Source organism: Hyaena hyaena, unplaced genomic scaffold (genome assembly GCF_003009895.1).
Source record: "Hyaena hyaena isolate Hyena2069 unplaced genomic scaffold, ASM300989v1 scaffold_294, whole genome shotgun sequence".
NCBI lineage: Eukaryota > Metazoa > Chordata > Mammalia > Carnivora > Hyaenidae > Hyaena > Hyaena hyaena.
Window position 1 is genome coordinate 1,322,086 of NW_024080923.1, and position 24,501 is coordinate 1,346,586.

Here is a 24,501-nt window from a genome sequence, read left to right on the forward strand (position 1 = left end):
TACCAACGTGTCCCGATAAAAATGACTGCATGCAATTTCATTAAGAGACTCAGAGGTTGAAAAAAACAAAACAAGAAAGAAGAAGATGAAAAGATTCTTAATATAAATCAAAATGGGAATTCTTTGGGGCGCCTGGGGGGCTCAGTCGGTTAAGCGTCCGACTTCGGCTCAGGTCGTGATCTCACAGTTCGTGGGTTCGAGCCCCGCGTCGGGCTCTGTGCTGACGGCTCAGAGCCTGGAGCTGCTTCGGATTCTGGGTCTCCTTCTCTCTCTGACCCTCTCCTGCTCATGCTGTCTCTCTCTCTCTCTCAAAAATAAACATTAAAAAAAATTTTTTAAATGTTAGTTCATGTTCCATTTTTTAAAAAAATTTATTCTTTTTTTTACAAGTAGGCTCCATACCCAACGTGGGGCTCAAATTCACCTGAGATCAAGAGTCGTGCACTGTACTGACTGAGCCAGCCAGGTGCCCCTCACTTTCCATCCTTCAGGTGGTGAAAACAGAGCATGCCAACCGCTGGTGGGGAGGAGGGAAACAGAGGCTTTTGTAACCGGGTGTTTGGAAAAATAGCACAATCTGTCTGGAGAATAATCTAACAATATCTATAAAAATAAAAAATGCACATGTACTTTCACTTAGCAGTTCCATCACTGGGAACCTCATCTATACAAAAACACGGGAAATAAGTTGTGGCATTTTCCCATGACAGAATACCAAGAAAAAAAAACACAAGAGGTAGATGAATACATGCTGTTAAAAAGAAAGAGGCACATGAATACATGCTGAAATGAAAAAAGATCTCCAGATAATAAAGCAAGTCCCAGAATAGTGTGCATACACGGATTACTCTGATTTTTAAAAAATCTGTCAATAAAGCTAAGTGGAAAATCATAAGCTTTTTTGTATGTGGATGTGCCTGGTTTTTTTTTTAATCCAACGTGTTATTTAAAAAGAAATGAAAAGAAAGATATTGTAATTTTTAATTTTTAATAGATATTCTGAGCTCTATTGTTAATTTCGGGACTCTGAGAACCCCCCAATGGCGGCACTGGATCAGGCAGGGGGCGGGGAAGGGCAGGTACCTGCCTGAGCTGTTGGAGCTTTTTTCTTTTAAACAATGAGAATACATTGTTTCCAAAACTTAAAAAGCACTGTCAAGTACAAAACCAACCACAATACGATTAAAATCCAAGAAACAGAAATGTACTTAGGGGCTTCAAAGCTAACTAGGAATGACCAAATCTCTGCAAACGTTAAGACCCCAGGTGAAAGCGAAGACCGGCCACTCACACTGAAGGGGAACGTATTCTGCACATCGTCTTCAGAGCCACCGAGCATCCCGCGGCTCCGAGAGGTCAGGAGGGCTTGCCGAGGTGACTGAGCACCAGGGCCTACGTGTAGCTTCACTCACCTGTCGTTTAAGGCCCCTCCAAGGTCACAGTCACAAGGTCGACATCCATCCAGATCATTGCTTAAGCCCCAGTGCGCTGGCTGCAGAACAGAAGATTGAACATTGAAAGGTGGGTTCCCGTAATGACACAATAGACTCAACAGGCAACAAGTTATGGCGTGTCTGGGTTGATCCACCAAGAGTACTTTCGTACCATGAAAGCAGAGAGCCTACAAGGAGTATAAATATTCTGAATTCAAGAAACTCGAGCTGCAGGTCGCTGGGGTCATTGCCACCTTAACGCCAGACAGAATAGTTGCTGTTCCAAGCGAGCAGCCTTTGTCTGGCTGTTAACTTGAGCAAGCAGCTGAGAGGCCAATCTTGTTCATTAGAGGTACGCAGGCACTCAGAGCCTTTTGGCAAATATTTGGCAGGACTTTAAATGTTCCATAAAGTTCAGCCTGTCAAAAACCCCATAAGCAAAGCTCTTCAAGGATTTAGCTGCGTCCAAATGGCATAAAGCAAGTCTTTTTTTTTTTTTTAGTTTTTTTTTAACGTTTATTCATTTTCATGAGAGAGACAGAACACGAACAGGGGAGGGGCAGAGAGAGAGGGAGACACAGAATCCGAAGCAGCTCCAGGCTCCGAGCTGCCTGCACAGAGCCCGACGCGGGGCTCGAACTGTGGAATGGTGAGATCATGACCTGAGCCAAAGGCGGACGTTCAACCGAGCCACCCAGGCACCCTAGAGTGAGTATTTTCACACCTGAAAGGTAAGGAGATCACTAAATCCCGAGAGCACTGGCGATGGAAATAACCAGAAATGGAAAAGAATCCACGTAGGGAGAAGAGCTCTCTGCACCTTAATAAGTATCTATTTCCTAACGCGCAGATAAAAACCAGGCCCACTGATTTAAATCAGACTTCCAGAAATTTACTTTAAGTGTCTGGATGTAGGCAAACATGCATATTTATAGGTCATAAAAGTAATTTGGGGTCAGTGGAACTCCTCTCACAAATTTTAAAGGAATTCATAACAATGTTATAAAAGGGAATAATTTAAAATATTATTCTGGGAATTACTCTACCCAGAATCGCTACAGTGAACTTTTTAGTGGATTTCCTTCCAGATTTTGTTTTTCTTGATGAAATTTTTTCCTACACAATCAAGATACTACTCATATCCTGCATTTTTTTTTAATACCAGCATAAGCATTTCCTCATGTTATTGTCATTTTCAATGGCAACCGAGTATCACACTATATACAAGCCCCCAAATGTAGTCAACTATTCCACCCCCCCCAACCCCCATCTTCCAAGGTTTCTGGCTAGGATTAGTACAAGATGCAAAGAGTCTTCTGGTGACTACCTCTCTGTCCAATTTTCTGCTTATTTCATTAGGAAAGATTCCCAGAAGTGGGATTAATGGTCTAAGGGCATGTGCATTGCTACGCGCTGCTGATAACAGATTTCCAAAATGCCTTTTTTTTTTTTTTCTTTGCCAAGCATGAACCACAGTGCATTTCCACCAGCAGCGTAGAGGACCAGCCCCTCACTATGTCTTCAGTCGTCAGTTCTGTATATAAAAACGGTAGGTAACTGGTTTTATTTTACAATTCTAACACCGACAGTGAATAACCTGCCAAAATTAACTCATTAGCAATTCCTCTTTTGTGAATGGCTTGTGTTTTAACATTTACATACAAGGCTGACGGTAGACTCAAGGAGTGAGAGACATCCTCCGCTAAACCCCGCCACCTTCACGGACTCCCCGTCCCATGTAATCGGGATTTACCTACCAGACACTGGTCACAACGCTGTCCTGTCACCAGACGCTTACAGTAGCAGTAACCAGTCTCAGAATCACAAGGATTCCCGCCAGGGATCGTTCCCAGAGGATTGCAGGCACAAGCTTTATTAAAGGTAAAATAAAGCAAAGAAACACAAACCAAGTGAGTGCCCAGAGGTGGTCTGGGTTTAGAGCCGCAGAGCAATACGGGAACTGCGCCCACGGGAGCTCCCAAACGTCTGCACGAAGGCGCTTACATTTACAACCAAACGGATCCTCGGCGCTTAAGCCATAGAAGCCCTCTTTGCAAAGTTCACAGTGTTCTCCTTCCACGTGTAATTTACACCGACACTGACCAGCAATGAAGCCAGCCGAAAAATCGGTGTAACCGTCACAGATGCCCCCATTCTGAGATCCAGCCGGGTCACAGGTACACCCTAAGAAGAAGAAAAAGCACCAGGTAACAACGTGAGTGTTTGTATAAACACACACTCCCGTCGTCCCTCCAAACGTCACAGAAACAGACTAAAGAAGGCCGGGCTGCCAGGCACTCTCTGCTGCCAGCATCCTATGCAGTGGTTAAGATAGAGCGGAGTCTTACGCTCATGCCAGGAGTCCCGAGAGGACGGTGATCACCAGACTATTCTAGCTGAATGGTGACTGGGCGCCTGGGGGGCTCGGTTGGTTAAGCGTCCAACTTCGGCTCAGGTCATGATCTCACAGTTCGTGGGTTCGAGCCCCGCGTAGGGCTCCGTGCCGACAGCTCAGAGCCTGGAGCTGCTTCCGATTCTGTGTCTCCCTCTCTCTCCGCCCATCCCTCCCTCCCTCCCCCGCTTCTCGCTCTCTCTCAAAAATGAACATTAAAAAAAAAATCAAACTGAAAGGTAACTGAAAATGTCAGGTTTCCCCACGTACGTTCACAGAGGTTAGGGTCTCGGACATCCCTCTCCGGGTGCTGGTAGTAAAACGGCTTGCACTGCTCACAGTTGCGCCCCATCGTGTTGTGCTGACAGTCGTCACACACCCCGCCACTGACGTTGCCCGTGGCCAAGTACACCGCCATGTCAAAGTGGCAGGCGCTCGAATGTTCATTGCAGTTACACTCTGTGACAAGACCAAGGTCAAGAGAAGCTGTTTTTACATCTACTTACCAGTGGAGGAGGGGGACGCCAGGAAGAGGCTCATTTTAGAAACTGGGGGTGAAGGTCAGGCAGTTCACACCTAGGGGCTCGTGGAAAAGTACGCGTCCATTTGACATCGTAGGGGAAGCCTTCCAAGTGTGAGCTTTATGAAGTAACTTAACAGTCTTCCCGCTTTGGAAGAGAACGGACTACGAAGTAAACAGTGGAAAACCTCTGGGGAAAGGGATGGGGAGGAGGCCCCCGGGTCCCACTGAGGGTGGGAGGGAACGCATCGCTCCAGGGGATCTTCTAGGCGATGCTTCTGGGAGGCCAGTCTGGGCCGCTAGATCTGAGGCGAGGGGGGGGCGGTGACTCCCTTCCCCCCGTTCCCACAGCTCGCTCCGTCAGGCTCCTCAGTGGGAATTAAGGCCTGCGGAGCGCCGTCCGACCCTCTGCTCGCCCCCCACGCAGCCCCCTTGCTCCAAGCCGGCTTTCAGATCATCTCCCTCTCTGCCCTGTGACCCACACGGACCCCTCTGTCTTCTCACGACGAAGCTTAACTCAGCCTGGCCGTCTCGGGGCTCTACCCTCATCCGCCTTCCCTGCAACACGACCTCCCGCACAGAGGGGCTGTGATGTCCCCGCTGACGGATCCTGGGTGCCGAGCAGGGACCTGCCCCTGACACGCCTGCTGAATTAAACCTTGGAATCATCTCCCAGTGTAGATTCGGGCGCTGGTCCTGAGAAGAACGTCCTTGGGGCTTCAGGCTTTATGCTGGTCTCCTTCCTTATCTGAACTCCTTCCCACCTTCCCCTCCCCCTACCTCCCTTTCTTCTTCTTACCTCAACAATCTCAGCTATCATCAAAGGCTTGTACTTAATAACAATCCTTGGCCACTCCAGCCCTCACAGGTTTCTAACTTCTAGAACCGTCCCCAGTGGGGGAAGGGCCAGGCATCGGAATCACTGTGGGGGCCAGGGCGGTGTTTCGATCCACACCTCTGGCCAGCGGAGACCACTGGGCTGGCCGGCTGCGAGCCGTGCGCCGCCACCTTAGGGATCTACTGTGCCGTATGTTCCTTGCATCTTCCTCTCACGCTCACCTTGCCTGTGCGACAGGTACGATGTCGGGGACAGCGTCTCCATCTTCTATGAAGTCTCCCGAACACAGGGGCTCCTTCCTACTCTGAACACTAATGTACTCATCGAACTGGGCAGATACTGGTTTCCTAAGAGTATCCGGGTGAAGCTGGCAAAGGGGTACTAACTTTTCTTCCTTTTGCAAAAATAACGTACTCTCCTAGTGGCTCCAATCAGACGATGGTGCCGGGAGTCTGGACGGATTCCAAACGTCCCTCTGACGGAGACTTACTTTTACAGGCGTTGCTGTTTCGACCTTCAGCGGGTCTCCAGGGTAAATCATGGTAGAAATCCATGCACAGTTCACAGTTTAAGCCTTTGGTATTATGCCTGCACATGCAATGCCCATGAACCTGGAAAGTCAGACAAACAGGAAAGACGAAGTAAGATACACCAACGGCCAGGTTTTCTCCACGCTCGATGGAAGCAATAAACCTCTTTCATACTGATTCTCATCTCTGGCTCACTAGAGACGAAGATTTGCTTTTATTGTCCCTCCTCACAGGGGATTCTGTCTTTCTGATGGCTTGAACTCCCACCTCCAGGAACAGTTCCTATTATGTAATGGATACTCAATAAATAGGTTACCGAAGTAGGGATAAAAGAGCCCAGATGAACAAAATCGGTCACTTAAAAATTAAAAACAAAAACAAAAGCTAGTTACTTAAAGACTCTATGTCAAAAGAAACCTATTGTAAGAGAAATCGACAAAAGTTTCAACGCAGAACTAAATGTACACACACCACTGGAAACCAACTCACATTACTGCACATTTTACCACCATGTCACAGGGAAGAATGGGGGTTTCTGCTTCCTTTATTTTGTTTCTGACTTCAGGCAAAGCACTTCATTTTATTCCCAACCGAAATGAGATTAAAATATTAATCACAGGCCACATTCCCATTTACGGTTTTTCTTTAAGAAAGGAAATCTAAAATCTCGGGGGGAAAAGTACAAATTATTTTCCTTTGTGAAGGGCCCAGGATGCGCTCTTTTGCACCGGGTCTCCGCCAAGATATGCCTAAGCCCCTGAGGCACGTACACGATACATTCTTTCGGTCTCTACCAAATATGCTCGTACTTAGGCACCTCACCTTAACACCGGTTTCTACAGAATGGAATTCAGGAACAGGACAGACGGGTCCGCCCTGGACTCACCTTGTCAGGAGTGCAGTGAGCAAGAGACTGAAATCATCTCATTCCCAGCTAGTTTTCTGCACCGTCTGCAGAAAGCAGACGCCATGGGACCCTACAGTGTCTGAACAAAGCGCACAATGTACGGAGACCCGTGCTAGGGACAGGCCTGCAGGGCGTCAGCTACACGGCAAACCTGATCTAAGGAGCAGTCCCTGAAAGACGGAGCAAGAGATTACAAGGCCGGGGCCTCCCCCGAGGCTCCATTGAAAATGCAACTTTATCTCTGTCACAAATGTTCTCACTGGAGCGAATGGAGGCCGAAGTTCCAGACAACTGAATATACTCAATCCTGGACCTTCTTAGCTGAGGACTGAGTCTTTGAAAAAACAAAGAGCAAGAAAGGAAGCTGCGCTCTTCAACAAGGGAGGCCCAGAGTCAAACGGAAGGAACCTGGGGCAGAGCTGGGCAGAGCAAGATTTGAATTTCCATCTGCCACTTACTTAGGGCCCTTTGGTGAACTATTTAATCCCTGCCCTCTTCTCACAAGGGTAATTGGTTGAGTAAATCCTGTTTAGCTCTAAGATCCTGTGGGTCTATAAGAATGATCAGTTCACTTAGAAACTGGTAAAATAACCCTGACCTCCTCCATCTGGCAAATCATCCAAACCCCTAAGTTTTAGAAGTACATAATTTGACAACATGGCATAAAAGTGGGAAAAGAATGAGACGAGAAGAAATATCTAAAGACACAAAGCCCATCGGAGTCCTAAGTCATATTTTGTGGTTCTGAGTTCAAATGTCCAGGTTTTCTGGAGTGGGATCACTTTACGCCTTGTAGCATAAAGACGGGGAGGTCTGTGGCGTCTCATCTTCCCTAAAGGAAGGGAAGATGTGCTGGCTATGTAGGAAGCTTTTCCATCTTTATTGACTAAAACAAATATCTACTGTAGCAGCAGCTTGCCGCAACAATTTCCCAAAATTATTTCTTCGCCTATGAAATGAACAGTCTTTATATTCTCACAGTCTAAGAATATTAACAAAGAGAAAAACCAACCATCAACCACCAGTCATGGTGGAAAGAGCTCAAAGTCGGTCTAGAAAAATAAAACCCCTAGAAATTGTGAAAGGTTTGAAAGGTAAGACTAGCTTCCAATTGCTTTCTGGAATCATCTGTGTAAAGGAGAAAGCCCCCCATAGCACTCACTCACCATGCCTTCTACTTCTTCGTTGATTCCATTCACGGGGGCGCATTCGCTGGCATGACCGTAGCAGAAGCAATTTCCTCGAACCACCATATCATACACTGCATAGTAATACTTTTCTCTGATTTCCATCCTGGAATCCAAAAGGTTATCTCCCAAAGTGTGGAGCTTCACAAACTTGATTCTCAAGTTGGTGATTTTTAAGAGATCTACAAAGGTCGCCAAGAAGATGAAAAGTCTGATCACGCAAGCAAGACTTGTTTTGCGATTATAGAACACCTCTTCTCTTTACAGAGGGGCACGGCCGATAAAAACGCCTAAGTAAAGGTTACCCCCTTCTATGATCTAGATGACCACGCTAATAAAGTTTAATATAACGTGACAGTTTCTGGAAGAAAGAAGGTTTGCTACTTCCTCACTAGTTTAATAAGAACATCTATTCTGTGACGGACGTGCTTACAGACTGTTTTAGGAGAAAGCGCAAAAGCCGAGAAATTTAATAACACGGCTGCCTGACTCCAAGAACCCACCGGCACACAGAAGTCTGAACTATTGCAATACTATTGCAATACCACGCGGTGCCCACAGCAACAAGCGTCGGTCTCAAAATCAGAGTTCTATTCAGGTGGGGGAGGAGTTGATCAACACTCCAATTCTCTTCGTTATTGTAAGATAGAACGAAACATTTTTGTGTTTCTCTTGGGAGAAGAAAATACTCTCTGAAATTTCCCACCACATAGATGAAATCCAAGTTGCTAAAATGGATTTAACACTACAGAATAACTATTCTCCAGGGACAGAAGAGCTCCACTAAATTTTTACACAACTTCACAGTCTCCCACTATATTGTCCAAGTTTGCCATCCGTAGTGTGGGCATAAGCATAAAGGAGCTCAGTATTAGGAGGCTGGGACAAGCTGGTTTTCTTCCCCCCTAAATGTAAGTTCCTTGGAGATCAATTTCTCCTATCTTTTCTTCTCTCTCCTGAATCTATAGATCAATGCTTATTACAGAGGCTGGGCTATCAATTACATTCGATAGTAACTCGATAAACCAGAAGACATTCTCTATCGATGTTTTCATCAATTACTAAGTGGACCCCAAAACACTGATGAGTCCATCAGTCCCCTAGGCCCCATGTAGCCTGAGATTTCTTTTCAGCTTTACTCGCATTTATGCTGATACTTTCTCATCAGTCACAACACGGGACAACAGGGTGTTGGCCCCTGTGTCGGATACATTCAAAGCCCCAGTACAACTTTAACTACTGATAATCTATGCATAGCTTACAATGAAGACTACAGACGTGGCTGTGGGTTGAAAGAGAAAGCCCACGAGTCCATGCATTAAACTTAGGCTCTTTGTGAAAATCAAACACCGAACAGAGAAACCGTGGTACTGCTTAGCTGAATGGAATGTATGAACGCCAGCATTTCCTCCTGCACAGAACCGGCACAAGCGCCTATTGACAAGAGGCCAGACAACACAGCTGAAGAGCAGCTGGAGTATTTAGAAGCCCTTGAACTGATCTTTGTGGAAGGCCTCACAAGAGCAAATATGCTCCTTCCACACTCGCCTGCCACAGTTAACAACAACTGAGCCTTGTGTATCGGCTGCCGTTGTATGCGGAGGCAAAACCACTCGTGAAGAGAGTCTCTGAGCTCCCAGCAATAGGGACAATGAAAGAGACGTTGTTCCCTCGAGTACAACGTCAATCGAAAATGCGATCAGTTAAAACGGACGCCTCTTGAATTTTCTGGATGCCATTTAACAACAAAAAAACAAGGAACTGTAATGGCAACCCATCTCCCCAGTCCCCCAGATTTCACCCCAAAAGGAGCAGAGCATGAGTCCTTGTGGAGCCCCGGGAGGTGCCTGTCCGGGAGACCACGTGGACGTTTCTCATAACTGGGTTCTGAGAGCAGGGAGGGCGGGCCTCACACAGAGCCCACTCCGAAACCACGCAGAATTGGATGCGCCATTAAATATTTGTTTCACAAAAGAATGAATTACAACCCAGAGACAGTCTGGGCCCCATGTAAAATTAATTTAAGTGGGAAAGAGCACTTCTCTGGCAATATTTCCTGGAGGCTTTCCCTTCTACTCTTCCATACTTCACGCCAGGAGGCTCCATGACACCTTGGTTCCCAACAGGCCCATCCTCAGCGGAGAAAGCACCAAGAATCAGCCGTACCTCTGCTCAGGGGACTACACCTTATTAGCAGGAGCGGGAGTCTCACCCCTTCACTCTGAGGTACGTGACTGGGTCCACGTGAGACCCAGGCCATGGCTGACTGCACCGCCGTCAACAGCAGCTTCTGCAACTCCCTGAACACTTTCCATGTGTCAAGCACGTTGGAAGGTCATTTACAGAACTCCTTTTCCCTCCATAATAACCCTCGGGTCAATATGACTATCTCCACTGACAGATGAAAAAACAGAGACTAAAAAAAAAACAACTGTAACCAGGTTTTCGCAGATTATTCGCCCAACGTCACAGAGCCAGGATATGCTAGAAACGGCATTTAAACCCAGGTCTGTTGGAACCCAAACTCTTTTAATGAGTTCACATTTTGCCTCCTAAGATGATCAAAATGTAACTCTTTAACTACAGAAGCATGGTTGGTAAGTGCTGGAAAAAGCTCTGAGTTTAGAATCCTAACATACAGCTTCTGGACCTGCGTGACGCTAAATGGCCAGGCCATCATATGCATGTCGTTCCAACTCTCTGAACCTCGGGCTGCTCATCTGTTACGTGGAAACAACAGCCCTCACCTTACTCAGCACACCGAGTGTGGCTGAAACTTTGGATTCTCCCTCAGAACTTTCTTCTTTTCTTCGGTTGACAGTAAGAGCCTTAGGCAAGAGTGTGAGAAGGCACATGGCCGCCTAGCTAGAGAGGTTTCCCAGTGCGTCTTGAGAGAGGGTCACGTGGCCAATTTTGGCCAACGGGATGCCCGTGTCGCTTGCCCCTCTCTTCCTCCAATCCCATAGGTTGGGACAATGACATGGTAGCACTGGTCCAGCCCCAACCATGTGGATAAGGACTCAAGGACAGAAGGGAACTGGGTGGCTAGGGTTGCCATATTTAGCAATAAAAATACAAGATGCTCAGTTAAATGTGAATTTCAGATAAATAGTTAATAGTTTTTCCAGTAAAGTCTATCCGAAATACAACATGGGCCATAGTGACACCAACCCCAAGTATAGCATGGGATGTCCTTGTACTAGTCACAAGCATTACACGGATACAGTTATACTAAAAAATAACTTGCTGTTTATCTTTAATTCAGATTTAACTGGGCGTCATCCTGTATTTTATCCGGTAAGTCTATTTCTAACATCCCTTTGGACGATTTCCTAAGAGAGAGATAAACTCCTGTATTATTTGAGCCACTGTATTTTTGGGGGATACTTTGTTACAACAGCTTAATCTCTACCGTAATTTATATGTATTTTACATATATATTATACTGAGCAACAAAATAAGGTATTGCAACCAGCATGATTGTTTGAGTACGTAGGACGTAAATCTTTTTGATTCCTGCCAATTTCAAGAGCCTCTGGTTGGATACTGCAAAGAAAAAAGGGAAATAAAGAGGGTGGATTTAGCACTGCATATTTAGATTCTGCGTAGCAGTGCTCTGAGTAAGAGTTCTTCCATGATTGCAGTTTTCCATCAATGCTTTTATGTGAGAACAAGCTTACTCTGTATCCTGGGACTATAAGGATCTTCTATTCTGAATACAGGATCTAAAGCACGAAATATCACCTAAAAATAGATATAAGAGTAATGGGTATTTTTGCAACGATAAAAAAAGGATTTGTAAGCAGAATGTAAAACAAAAACAGCAAACAGACCTCCCCTTCCGTCGAGGGTTCGATGTCAGAATAGCGGGAATCGCAGATTATATCATCCACTTTTTTCATGGGGCCAGTTGAAATGCCTGGAAATGAGCCCTCACAGTCATAGGCAAAGTATCTGTACACGCCCCAGGTTCTCCCGAAGTCGGACGATCGTTCTATCAGCATCGCAGCTGGACGGAATGTCTAAAGGCGGGGTAGAAAAGGCTCGTTTGATGTTCTGTATTGGCGATCTCCATCTCTCAGATGGTCTCAGATGAAGGTGTCGCTCCACTGTGCACCCCACACCCTGACTGCATGCGGTTGGTAGTTCACACTGTGGCTGGATTTCAAGTATTTCAGGCTATTCTACAGAACCGCCTCGTGTAGGAAAGCGTCTAGCCCTGAAATGTTGCACTTTCTCCCGCCCTGACGGGGACTAGGAAGCTGTTTCTCCTTAGGAGCAGATTAGAACCAGGACTCAACAGCAAACAAGCTTTGGTATATAGTCAGCTACCACCCATAATCGGATTGGTTAGTTTGAGTGAGAGTTCTTCATTCATTCACGTCATCATTCAGCAGATGAACACGGACACTTACTCGCTACCACACAGTGGTCCACATGCTATAGATGACTGATGAAGTATAAATCATTTACAGTATCAAACACCAGAGTAGAGTCTCATGCAGTGTGACTGGGGAAAACGAGAGGAAGGAATGACTCACTCAAGACGACGGGACTCCTGTAATTCCACTCCTGGCTATTCCATTACCCCAAGAACTGAAAACAGGGACTCAGATGGGTGCTTGTACACGAGTGTTCAGAGCAGCACAATTCGCAGTGGTCAAAAGGAAGAAACAACCCAAGTAGCCATCAAAGATGAATGGATAAACCAAACATAGTACACAGATACGATAGAATATTACTCAGCCGTAAAAAAAAAAATTCTGGTCCTTCCTATGTCATGGACGAACCCTGAAAACATTACACTAAGTGAAAGAAGCCAGACACAAAAGGACAGATATTGTAGGATTCCGCTTATAAGGAAATGTCTTGAATAGGAATACATAGAGACAGCAAGTAAGTTAGAGGTTACCAGGGGCTGGGGGAGCGGCCAATGGGGAGTTAGTGCTTAACGAGTGGAGTTTGTATTTGGGGTGATGAGAAAGTTCTGGAAATAGTGGAGATGGTGTACATACACCTAATGCTACTGAATTGTATACTTAGAAAGGGTTAAAATGGCAAATTTTGTTTTATGTATATTTTAATACACACACACACACACACACACACACACACACACACACACACACCCAGGGAATGCTTCGGAGAGAAGATGGCATCAGACTGGATCCTAAAAGAGTAGGTGTTTTCCAGGCAGGGGATGGAGTGGCTCCAGGCGGCAGCAGAGGTTGACTAGGGCAGGGAAGCAATGTGTTGGCCACGCTAAGGGGTCTCCTTTATTTTTACACCACGAAAGGGGGACATCGGAAGACTCAAGTGGACAGCGTGAAATGATCAGACTGCACTTTGGAAAGGTAACCCCGTGGCACAGCTATGAGACATGGAAAAACAAAACGAAGCAAAAAAACCAAGAGATGAGGAAAGCAACTGAGAGAGAAGAAGAGGGCAGTCTTACCCCAAGCACTACAGTAAGGACGGAGAGAAAGGCATAGGCTCAACTGCTCTGAAAACCTAGTGCATTTTACCAAATATATTGAATTGCACTTGGTGATCAATATGGTTTCAGTGGAGAGGGAGGGAGAAGAAAGAACCACGGGTACTTGAGCTTGGGTAGTAGAGGCAACTGTGGTTAAGAGCAAAACCACAGAAGAGAGAGAAGGCATTTGGTTTTGGACTAGCTACGTGAGGAGGGACACCCGATGGACCCCTGGAAAGTGGTCTGGCCCAGCTGCATGAATGGAGCTTGAACTGTGCATCTGGAAATCACTGCCGGCCTACGACATTTGAAACCTCCAAACAGAGAAGGCACAGTTTCCCCCCCAAGAAGCCAAGGGTAAGATAAAGAAGCTAAAATCATTGCTCCAGAAAATGCATCCACATGGGACTAGACAAAGGAGGAAAGAGAATGGTGCCTGGAGCTCTAATTCCATTAGGTCCTAACCTTCTGATATGGGCCAAATGGTGTCCGCCCCAACTTCTTATGTTGAAGACCTAACCCTCATACCTCAGAGAGTGACTATATTTGGAGACAGGCTCTCCGAAGGAATAATTACAGTAAAATGAGGTTTCAGAGTGGGCCCGAATCCCATGTGACCAGTATCCTTCCTTCTAAGGAGAAGAAATTATGAGACGGACATGTACAAGGGAAGACCATGTGAAGACAGACAGCCGTCTACACCCCAGGGGACACAGAGGCCACAGGACAAACCAAGTGTGCCCACACTTCAATCTTAGACAGCAGGTCTCCAGAGTCGTGAGACAATACATTTCTGTTGTTGAAGCCACCGAGGCTATGGTACTGTGTTACGGCCACCCTCGGAGACTAGTATGCCCTCACAACACACTCTTCTTCCAGATGAGGAAAATGAGGCTCAGACACATTAATTGACTTGCTACCTGAAGGCAGAGCTTAGATTCAAATCCCCGTTGAATTAGGCCCAAACCTATCTTTCTGCCTCCCTGGCTCATGGCGTAATAGCAGGCTGACCAATGGAGGTCAGAGAGGAAGGATAAAAAGATACGAATCCAGGAAACTGAGGCAGGATGGAGATTCCGGAGGGTGTGGTGGACGGGGTGCCCTGGAAGTAAGAGATGACGCGGAATGAGCACTACCGATGGGTCCGGGCCTCAGAGCCAGAGAAGGGCGCAGGTGCATCTGGGCAGTGGACCTCAGATCACAGCTCAGGGAGAACAGGCCAGGGGAGCCGGCCGAGCAAACCGAATCCAGACAGACCCTCCCTTCCAAATTAAAAACTGACACTAGAGAGAAATTTGGGGGACCACTAGTGGTGAAAGTCGTATACCCCAGACCTCCCTTTGCCTTCCTTAATAATCCTGATGTTCTTCTTCACTGGGAAAAGGAGACGAGGCTGGGGCGCCTGGGTGGCTCAGCCGGTCAAACGTCCAACTTCAGCTCAAGTCATGATCTCACAGTTCGGGAGTTCGAGCCCCGTGTCGGGCTCTGTGCTGACGGCTCAGACCTGGAGCTGCTTCGGATTCTGTGTCTCCCTCTCTCTCTGCCCCGCCCCCACTCACACTCTCTTTCTCGCTCTCCCTCAAAAATAAACAAACATTAAAAGAAAAAAAAAAAGGAGACAAGGGTAAGAAAATGGAAGGTCACATTTTGACACATTCTTTGACTTACTTACTAAGTGCTTGGATTTTACTTTTTTACCTATTCAGAAATCTAAGAAAAGGATACTATTAAACTGCAGAGCATGAGGCAAAGAATTTTAAAGTGAGGGGAGGGGAAAAGCCCAATCACTAAGTCAGCCACGACAAACTTCCCAGGAGACCTGCCTCCTGGGTGGGGACATCTGGGGACAGACTAGCCTAATGTCTCTGTGTCACAAGGAAGCAGGGAGGAAAAGCCTTAGAGCCAGTTCTGGCTGTGCTTTCTCTCCCTCCTTTCTGGAAAGGCCCGAGTCCCAGAGGGCCACGGACAAATTATCCAATTTCCTGTGGAGTTCCAGAGCTGTTGGAAACCAGGACAACACTTGAATGTAGAGAACGGATGCCCTTCCCACTCTTTCCTGAGTCTCCAATGTGCTCAGGACTCACACTGGTGCAGAGCCACCTCTGGGTTGTTTTTTTAATGTTTCTTTAATTTTTTAATGTTTATTTTTGAGAGAGAAAAAGAGAGTGAGAGAGGGCGCGTACAAGCAGAGGAAGGGCAAAGAGAAGGGAAGACACAGAATCTAAGCAGGCTCAAGGCTCTGAGCTATTAGCACAGAGCCCAACGCGGGGCTTGAACTCATGAACCACGCTATCAAGAACTGAGCTGAAGTCCAATGCTTAACTGACTGAGCCACTCAGGCGCCCCTTTATTTTTTTATTTTTGAGAGCGAGCGAGCAAGAGAGAGTGAGCAGGGTAGAGGCAGAGAGAGAGGGAGACAGAGGCTCCAAAGCAGGCTCAGTGCTGACGGCAGTGGGCCCGATATGGGGCTTGAACTCACTAACTGTGAAATCATGACCTGAGCCAAAGTCGGACAGTCAGCCAACCGAGCCACCCAGACACTCCACCACCTCTGAACTTCTACTAAATAGAAGTGCTGCGATTTCGGAAACATCTGGCTGATGAGAAAAGCAAACCGTGCAGACATGATATGCGCTTCCCTGGCCCAAGAAAACCCAGTCCCCCCAGCGGGCGGCCATCTGCACGGCAAACGCGAGTTCTTCACCACCACCCGCTCCGGACCTTGCTCCTGGGCACTGCATCCCCACCCTCCCGCCTGCTCAGCGCAGACACCCAAGTGAGCTCAGATTCACCCCTTTCCTGCTCTCCCTTCCACCTCCCTTCTCATCTTCCTCGGACTCGTGGCTGAACGTTTTTTTCTTTTAATGTTTATCTTTGAGAGAGACAGAGAGCAAGCAGGGGAGGGGCAGAGAGAGGGAGGCACAGAACCCGAAGCAGCTCCAGGCTCTGAGCTGTCATCAGCACAGAGCCCGACGCGGGGGCTCGAACTCACAAGCCACGAGATCGTGACCCGAGCCACAGTCGGACACTTAACCGACTGAGCCGCCCAGGCGCCCCCGTGACTGAACCTTTGGTCCCGGAGGGTCCAGCTGACGACTCCCATGGAAAGCAGGCAACGATTCTCAAAGGCAGGTCGGTAGCAGGCAGCAGCCTGCAGCAGCAGGGGCACACGTGTGGTCTGCACAAGCTTTGCCGGGGGTCCTCCCAGGACTGCGGGGCTGCTGGGGCGGCTCCCTCCCGAGTCAGGCCCGCCCCGCGTTACCACCACTACGCTCTCGGGTGAGCCCCCCTTTCGCACAGACCTCGAGGGGGACCTCCCCACGGGCCCCCGGTTCTCACTGTCCCGCGCCCCGCTCCGGGTGTCCCCTCGCCTGTCTTCCTGAAGTACAGGCTCGTTCCCTTGTCAGCGGCTCCCCGTTTCCTGCATAGTTCACAGCCCTCCGCCGGAAGCCCAGGACCTAGAACCTTCTGTCGGTCGGTCCTCGGCTTCCCTTTCGCCCTCAGGGCCCCGAGCTCAAGGCTCAGCTACACAGAGCAAACTCCGCCCGACCGGCCCCGCCAGAGCTTTGCCCTCAGACGGTTTCCGCCGCCAAGAGCGGCTTTTCCTCCACCCCCTCCCGCTGAGACCCGCTCGCCCGTCCTGGCCCAGGTCAAACACAGCCCCAGGCGGCTCTTCACGAAGCTTCTGCTTTGCGCCGACTAAGAGCGCTCTCCCGGCCTCGTGCTCTCCCGGCCTCGTGCTCACAGGGCGCCCCACCCGGGCTCCGCAAGCGCGTGTTCGCCCCGGGGCAGCTTCTCCCAACCGCAAGACGGGCCGGGTCCCTCTGCGCGCACGTTCGTCCAGTGCGCACTTGCAGAGCGGTCACTACCCGCCACGCATCGGCACGGACAATGGACAAGGGCGGCCCCGCTCCCGTTACACGCCGGGCAGCAAGAGCGCGCCCCCTCCGGAGCGGAGGCGGAGGTCACACGGCCCTCGGAAGTCGGCGGCCTTATTCTGGCCGCTCTTCCTTCCACAGAGGAGGCCAAAGTTCCGGCCACACGTGCCCATAAGGGGCAGGATGGGGACTTACCTCGAAGTGTGTCCAGCCCCACAGATGTTGCTGTTCACGCAACACCTAACGCCCAGAGGCTGAGTTCTCTCTCATGAACTACAGTCGGACAACCCGCACCTGTTTGTCACGTCGGAGTTCGGTCCCCGCCTCCTATCTGACCTTTGGCATCTGTGCGCAGGGTCTCACGGCCGACCCACCGTTCTCACTTGAATGAGTAGTTAACGACAAGAGTACGTACCCCAAGGACTTCTGGACGCCAGCGAACTCACAACTACCCACGGACGCAAACAGATGCACTCTCCAAAGGAATCGGCACCCACGACGATAGTTCTGTGCATTTTTAGGTGTCACATAACACGAAGGCAACATCCCCCTGCGTGGCTGAGTTCTGCTTCTAAGCAGAGGGCGTGGGCGACGACGGGAGGGGCCGTAGTGTCGAGCTGCCCGGGGAAAGCCCCCCAACCTCTCCGCCAGTATCCGGTGCCGCAGTGTAAACCTTCCTCGCCAGGAACCTCAGGGCTGGGGACCAGCCGTCTACACCCCTCCTGCCGCGTTCTGACCTCCATTCCCACCCATGCCCCTTGGCCTCCCAGGCTTTGGGGGAGGCCACGTGGCGCTTTCGTGGCTACCCGCCCACAGGCTCAATCTGTCCCTGGCACCTTTTCCTAACTTGACGGGGTACAGAGAAGGCCCCCAACTCCAACCCAAAACTACTCAAAAGTGATCCTCATCTGAGAAGCCGTAAGTAAATTATGGGTTTTATGTGCATCAACATGTACTTTAAGCCATGTGAAGTCGGTCATTTCCAGGCAGCTGCTTATGAAGAAACAAAGGGACTTTGTACAGAGAAATTCCCTAGCCCTGGAGTCATTTTACTTCTCTAAGAGAAAAAGGATGCGAAAAATCCACATTTAAGAAGGCATGCACGTTTCCCAAGGACCTGTAAAGCTGTTGCCACAAATTGGGCAAACCCTTGAAAAGTACAGATAATACACTTCCTTGTCAGTTACCAAGCTCAACGTTAAAACATGACCAGCAGGGACGAGGGATTCACCCTCCAGATGTTTTACTGTGGTTTGGGAGAGAGTCAAAACGGCCTCTCTCCGTGGGGAAATAAAAGGAGATCTAATTAAAAGTTTACAGTTGAATTACCTCAGAATAGCGGCTCTCTCTCTTTCTTGCCACGAAGATAGAGTATTTGTTAAACACAGTTATCCAGGCCCATCTTAAAAAAGCTGCTCAGTGATCTCAGTTTATGGCAACAATAATATTTAAGTTCCCCTAGAGGCCGACTCACAACAGACACCCACCCCGAAAAGGGAATTCCGCAGCGCCCCCCACGTGTCGTTCGTGAGAAAGTTCCGAATGCCTTACCTTGAAAGTCATTATGAGATGAGTAAAATGGAATTCTGCTTCCAAATCCAGTTGGATAGTTACGTTTTCCACGCCTATAGGAGATTTTTAAAGAATTCAGAAAGGAAACAGTAAGGCAAACGGGAACATCTGTGAACGGTTGGGACTATGTTTCTTGAATTCCCTTTACGCCCCGCATAGAAAGCCCCTGGGTGCTCTCCCTGAGAGTGAGGCTGCGACGAGCCGCCTCGGCCTGGCTTAGGGGGGAGGCACAGGCCAGGATGAATCTTCAGTTCTCCCGACTCCCTCCGGGGCCCCGCACACCGCGTCTGCGCCCCGGGACAGGACGCCTGGCGGGACGCCTCCAGCTGCTGCCAAGAGAGACAGCTCCTGCTTAGCACAAAGCGAAGAAACATCTCCCCAAATCCTCTAAGCCGAGGGACTCTCCAAGTGGGAAGGGAAGGGGTCACTTCCTGTGCACAGTGGGGGTGTAGCTTGCAGCCTGGGGGGGTGGGGAGGGCCACAAATATTCCTTTTTTTATGCAGCGGCAAAAAATAAGACACTAGCACATCTGTTAGATATACTCGCATTTGGAAAGACCTGTCCTTGACGGGGAAGCCTTTGGATGCATCACAACTGAAAAGCAAAGCCGGAGACAAAGAATCGGTCAAATAAACAAACCGGCCCAGAACAAATACTAGCATCTTGCCTTTGAGGGGAAAGCCTGAACAAACAAACGAGCCTCTGCACCTTCCCCTGAGGGTGGGTCAGTCCCACCACACAAAAAAGGCCACTGGAATTCCTGGGATAGAAAGTCCCTCCTCTCTAATCTTGGGCCCTCCAGCCCTCCTGTTTGCTCAAGGAGAGCGGCCCCTGTTTCCTGTGCTTGAGAGCACTTTAGGGGTCCACCTTCTGGAGCAGAAGAAGTCTTCACTGCAGGAAGACAGGAATGTGTCAGAATGAATCATGTCACAGGCTGGTGTATTTTCAGGAAATCAGTCGGACTTTCGAAATAAACTCTCCTGCTGGAAAACTGCCAAGTCAGTTGGGGGGAGGAGGGTGGTCACTGAAACGGATATGAGTTAGTTGGAATGTTAAAGAAAAACATTATAATCATACTAACTAACCTTAGCTAACTTATCAAAAAGAACCATCTTAAAAACCTACTCTGGGCATTTCTGAGTGAAATGTTAGCCCAGCAACTATGCGGTTCTTCCCTCCCAGGCTTTTAAAAACCCGCAAGATTTGTTCAAAATGAAGAGATAACAAAATAATGTAAAGTACAAACAAAACTAGTACCATTTCTGCAACATATGGAAAGATGACACAATGTGTTCACTAAAAGCACATTCCACTTTAGATTTATAACCTGATAAAAGCATTAAGGGTTGTTTTTTTTTTTTTTTAAATACGAGAAGAAAACTCCAGATTATTCTTGTACGGAGCGTGTGATTTCTGTCAGACCTAGAAACAGACCATTAGGAAGGGCAGGTGAAAAGCAGCTGTGCACGCCAAGCCTGTTTCTGAGCCCCGATAACTTGAGGCCACGCTCAACCTGGACAAAACCCACAGAAAATGGATAAACTCACATCCACCAAGAACATCTTTACTGGTGAGCTATCAGACAACAGGGAAGGCACAGGACTCATCAGTCTGACTTTCGGAAGACTCATCTCCAGCCCGGCCTCATCTCCTCTCTTGTGACAGAGAACACAAGCCCCTCTACTTAAAAATCCCTTCCCTCCGACACGTGGAACTCCCCTGTCCTACAGATTCAAAGTTGCAGAAACTGACGAAGTCCTGATGTGACCAAGAAAAGCCCCTCCCTAGCACATGATGAACAATTTCACTGTCTATCAACACAACGCTCATGTGGAGACATCCTTCTTTTCATTCATTCATTCATTTATTTATTTTTTTAGAGGCATCTTTCTAGTTGTCTCTTCATTTCGCTGGAAGAATGTGGGCCGTCAGGACATGTGGCTGCTCCCCGTTTGGAATAAGCTCTGTGCAATTTCCGAAGTCCTCTGTGACTTAGGTACAGATTTACAGAAACTTCTCTTTCACACTGAACTCTCTCAATCAAGATAAAGTCTTATAAGAATTGACAAGGCTCCCAATTGATACATGCTTTCTAAGGACCAGTCTGTCTCAGTCTGGTAACCAATGCAGCCCCACGGCTGGCCAATCGTCAGTTCTCTCCAGAAGCCAACAGTTTTCTAGAAAGCATGTGTAATTTCATAGTTAATGACAAGGAAGTCCATGAAGGGAGTTCCTCTTTACAAAGTGTTAAATGAGGGCAAACATCTGAGAATCTCCCAGATGTAGGGCATATAATAAAAAGATCTAGTACAATCCATGTTTTCTAGGGCCATTCCTAGGCTCACTTCGTTGAGAGCCAAAATTCTCATACTCTTTTGAAAGATCACTGTTAATTAAGGGACACAAGAACTCTACTTTTATTTCCTAAGGTTCAGCATTTAAGCTTGAAACAAATGCAAAACTAATTTGGGCTTAGTTTCCCAGTGAAGTAACATCAAATTTAATGAGTTTACCAAACCCAAACCCAAAAGGCAAAGAAAGGAAAAAGGGCTGACTTCCCATACTCCTTAAAGAAACTGAGTTGGGGTCATATCCATGTTGACTGAAATTCGGTCTGGTGCTGATCCATAGTACTATCACCGAATTTTCTCCAGAGGGAGGGAAGGTGATGGTAGAGATCGGGGCTGATTCTGCCCTTTCCTTTGGGGGTAATCCAAATGAAAGATGCTCTATTTTGTGAAAGATTAAGGGCCTGAAATAGTTCAGGACCTTCCCATGCCCCCCACAGATATACCCTGCCCCCCGCCCCGCCCCGTAAAGGCTCCCCTCAGGATATGGACCAGGAAATACTCCTTTGGTCTAGCATGAAAGACTGCTTTCTTACAGAAAAGTGCATGCTTCGGGAAGGAGATCGGATTTTACCATGAGAGGTTAGTGCTTCAGGCAGTAAATCTGCCAGAGACCATAATTAGAGGGCAGAGAAATCCATCGAGACTACAAATACTCGGGAGCCTGTCAATCCCTTCCAGGTGACCAACCACACGCTACGGAACTTGTTCCCACACCAACCACATACCGTTTTCGGACTGCCACCAAATCTTAAGGCGGTTTGGAGCAAATGTAGTTACCACATTTTCAATGAGATGACTGTCAGGGTTGAGGGTCTCGTGATAAGGATCCTGTGAATTGCATACGAAGCATTTTTTGTCCTCCTGAAAGCAAAGTTAGTTTCATGAGTCTAGGAGGCAATACACACACACACACACACACACACACACACACACCCCAAAAATCAAGCCCACAATACAAAAATCAAACCCATTTGCTTCAAGCACAATGAATGTGCCCAAATCACTTCCATGCCATAGAATATGCCTTCCACTTTTTAACTCCTGGAGTATGAATTAGTCCTGAAAATTTCCTCCACTCTTGTCAGTTCAAGGTCAAAAGTAAAAGAAGGCATTGTTTCCACAAGCCAGTACTTGAATCAAAATGAAATTTCTAGGCCTAAGCCTCCATCTCCATGAATAGCTACAGAAGCTTCCTCTTAAAGCAAATGCAGAAGCGGTATTAGAGAATTTTTGCTGACATGCTTTAAAGCAAACTGAAAAATGAAAGGGGGAGAGAGAAAAGAACAATTCACGTGGCCCGACATTCTAAAACTGACAGAACTCAGAGGCTACGTATTAGGCAAACGTATTTAAGAAGCTCTGGAAAATACGGAACCAGCTTTCGGAGCCTCTGCACTGCCCCAGCGGCAAATCAGGGTGGCGGCTTGTAGGAACATCTACAAACTACTCAGGATATGGAGTCAGTGGGCACCCGCTGCGTTGAACCCACTGTAAACACATCAACTCACAGAAGGCCAACAGGGACCGAGACGGGCGCCCACAGAGGCCCACCTACGTCTCGCACACAACATTTAAGCAGGGGTGATATTCTGAGAAGGACAATAACCAACGGACTGGGCTCTTAGCTTTGTATTTATTTAGCCATTAGGTGTTATCACCTTCCTCCCAAAAGGGCTTAGGGAATGGAGATGGGCTAAGACAAAGAGAACGGAAGTCAGGAATGCAGCGGGACCCCGGACGAAATACTTAAGATTCCTGCCTCAGTGTGCAGACCCGTTAAATGCTTGAGAAAAGAGCACACCCAGGCCCTTTCCCTCGGATATGGCTCTGATATCCGTCGAGAGCACTCCACGCTTTCCGGCTAATCACGCCAACCAGAGAGGTTGGCTCCGGTTGGCCTTTAAGACAAATGGGTCTATTCTCAATCTGGTCACCGTGGGTCTCAGAATCTGGTGATTCATTTACAGGATGTCCTCGCCTCTGGGGTAAATGTTAACATAGTATTTTAGGTCAAATTTGCATGCTAATATTAGAAAAGGTAACATCAATTGCCTTCATTAACTTGTAGTCAAGAAAGCTCATGCTGGAGAACAATTACCAGAACTTAAAAGAAAAGGTTTAATTATAGCCGCCCTTCTAATCAGGAGGAAGCAGTCTAGACATCTCCGTATAAACCTGGGAGCAGACGAGGGCAATCCACTTTACCACATTCCTTCGGTTTAATTTCTCAGGTCGCCAGAACGGGCTCGCTTGCTACTTTGTAAAGGCGACTCCATTTTAAGGCATCTGTGGCACAAACGGCAGGACATCGCCCTTTTCCCAGGGGCAGGTGCGCGGGCGGGCGGGCCACAACGGGAGCGTCTGGCCCTGGCCCTGGCCCTGGCCCTTCGGGAGACCAGCCCCTTTGGCTTCCTTCGGAGGCCAGAAATACCAGTGTACTTAAAGAAAAATGAAGGAAAAGGCTTCTGATTCTAGGTAGCGTATGTTTTGTGTCTTCTTTAAAACTGGGTTGGACTTTTGACACCCAAGATCTCCGAGGACGGCTTTTAGAAAGGACCCGGCTGACTGCCGGCTCAGAGCCTGGAGCCTGTTTCAGTCTGTGACTCCCTCTCTCTGACCCTCCCCTGCTCACGCTGTCTTTCTCTCTCCTAGAAATAAATAAAACATTTAAAAAAAAAAAATTTAGAAAGGACCCGGGACGTGGGGACCATGCCAGGGGGCCACGGCGACCACGGCGTCTGGAGTGTCTGCGGGGAGAGAACCTCGGGCCGGCGGCTGCACTGAGCTCACACACGCGGATCAGCGCACCCCTCCCTGCACCCCTCCCTCGTGCAGGTGCAGGGCTGAGGAGAAGCCCGCCATCACTCCTCAGGTCTGAGAAACGGAGGGCCCACCACCTTTTACGCACGTTTCCCAGGAGGGCAGATTAGGAAACAACCGTCAGGCTGGAGGCCCTGCGGCGGGGCGGGGCCGGGCGTCCGTGGCCCTGACTTTCCACGAAGGCCGGGCCGGCTGTGGACGCGGCAGGAAACGTTCGGCGGATACAACTGTGCAAACGGACATGGCGCACATGGCGCACAAGGGGGCGGGCGGCGCGTCTAACCGCGGGGCTCCGGGGAGGCGGCGCCGGTCCGCGTCCGCGCTCACCTGGAGGTGGCTGACGATGCAGTAGGGCTCCGGCCCGCGCAGCCCGCACGTCGAGGTCACCGACAGCCTGTGCGCTCGGCCGATGAGGAGGTCGCCGGTGGCGGGGTAGCAGCTGCCCTCCGCGCAGCCGTAGCTGAACTCGGGGTCCTGAGCGCACACCCGGGCTCCGCACAGGGCTGTGGAGGGGCGGGCACACGGGGGGGGCGCAGGTAAGGGTCAGGCACACGGGTGGGGGGCGCAGGCAAGGATCAGGCACACGGGGGGGGGCG

General features: G+C 48.6%; 1 protein-coding gene across 1 annotated transcript in view; it reads right to left on the reverse strand.

The window, feature by feature from the left end:
• Positions 1 to 24,501, reverse strand: part of LAMB1 (laminin subunit beta 1) — a 74,519-nt gene that overhangs the window by 48,358 nt on the left and 1,660 nt on the right. The window contains exons 2-12 of the mRNA XM_039247203.1: positions 24,233 to 24,408; positions 21,811 to 21,946; positions 18,713 to 18,786; positions 11,641 to 11,829; positions 11,488 to 11,551; positions 7,787 to 7,989; positions 5,674 to 5,794; positions 4,096 to 4,284; positions 3,438 to 3,617; positions 3,191 to 3,303; positions 1,413 to 1,492 (exon numbers count right to left, since the gene is read on the reverse strand). Coding sequence (XP_039103134.1) covers positions 1,413 to 1,492; positions 3,191 to 3,303; positions 3,438 to 3,617; positions 4,096 to 4,284; positions 5,674 to 5,794; positions 7,787 to 7,989; positions 11,488 to 11,551; positions 11,641 to 11,829; positions 18,713 to 18,786; positions 21,811 to 21,946; positions 24,233 to 24,408 — 1,525 coding nt within the window. The remainder of the gene's footprint in view (positions 1 to 1,412; positions 1,493 to 3,190; positions 3,304 to 3,437; positions 3,618 to 4,095; positions 4,285 to 5,673; positions 5,795 to 7,786; positions 7,990 to 11,487; positions 11,552 to 11,640; positions 11,830 to 18,712; positions 18,787 to 21,810; positions 21,947 to 24,232; positions 24,409 to 24,501) is intronic.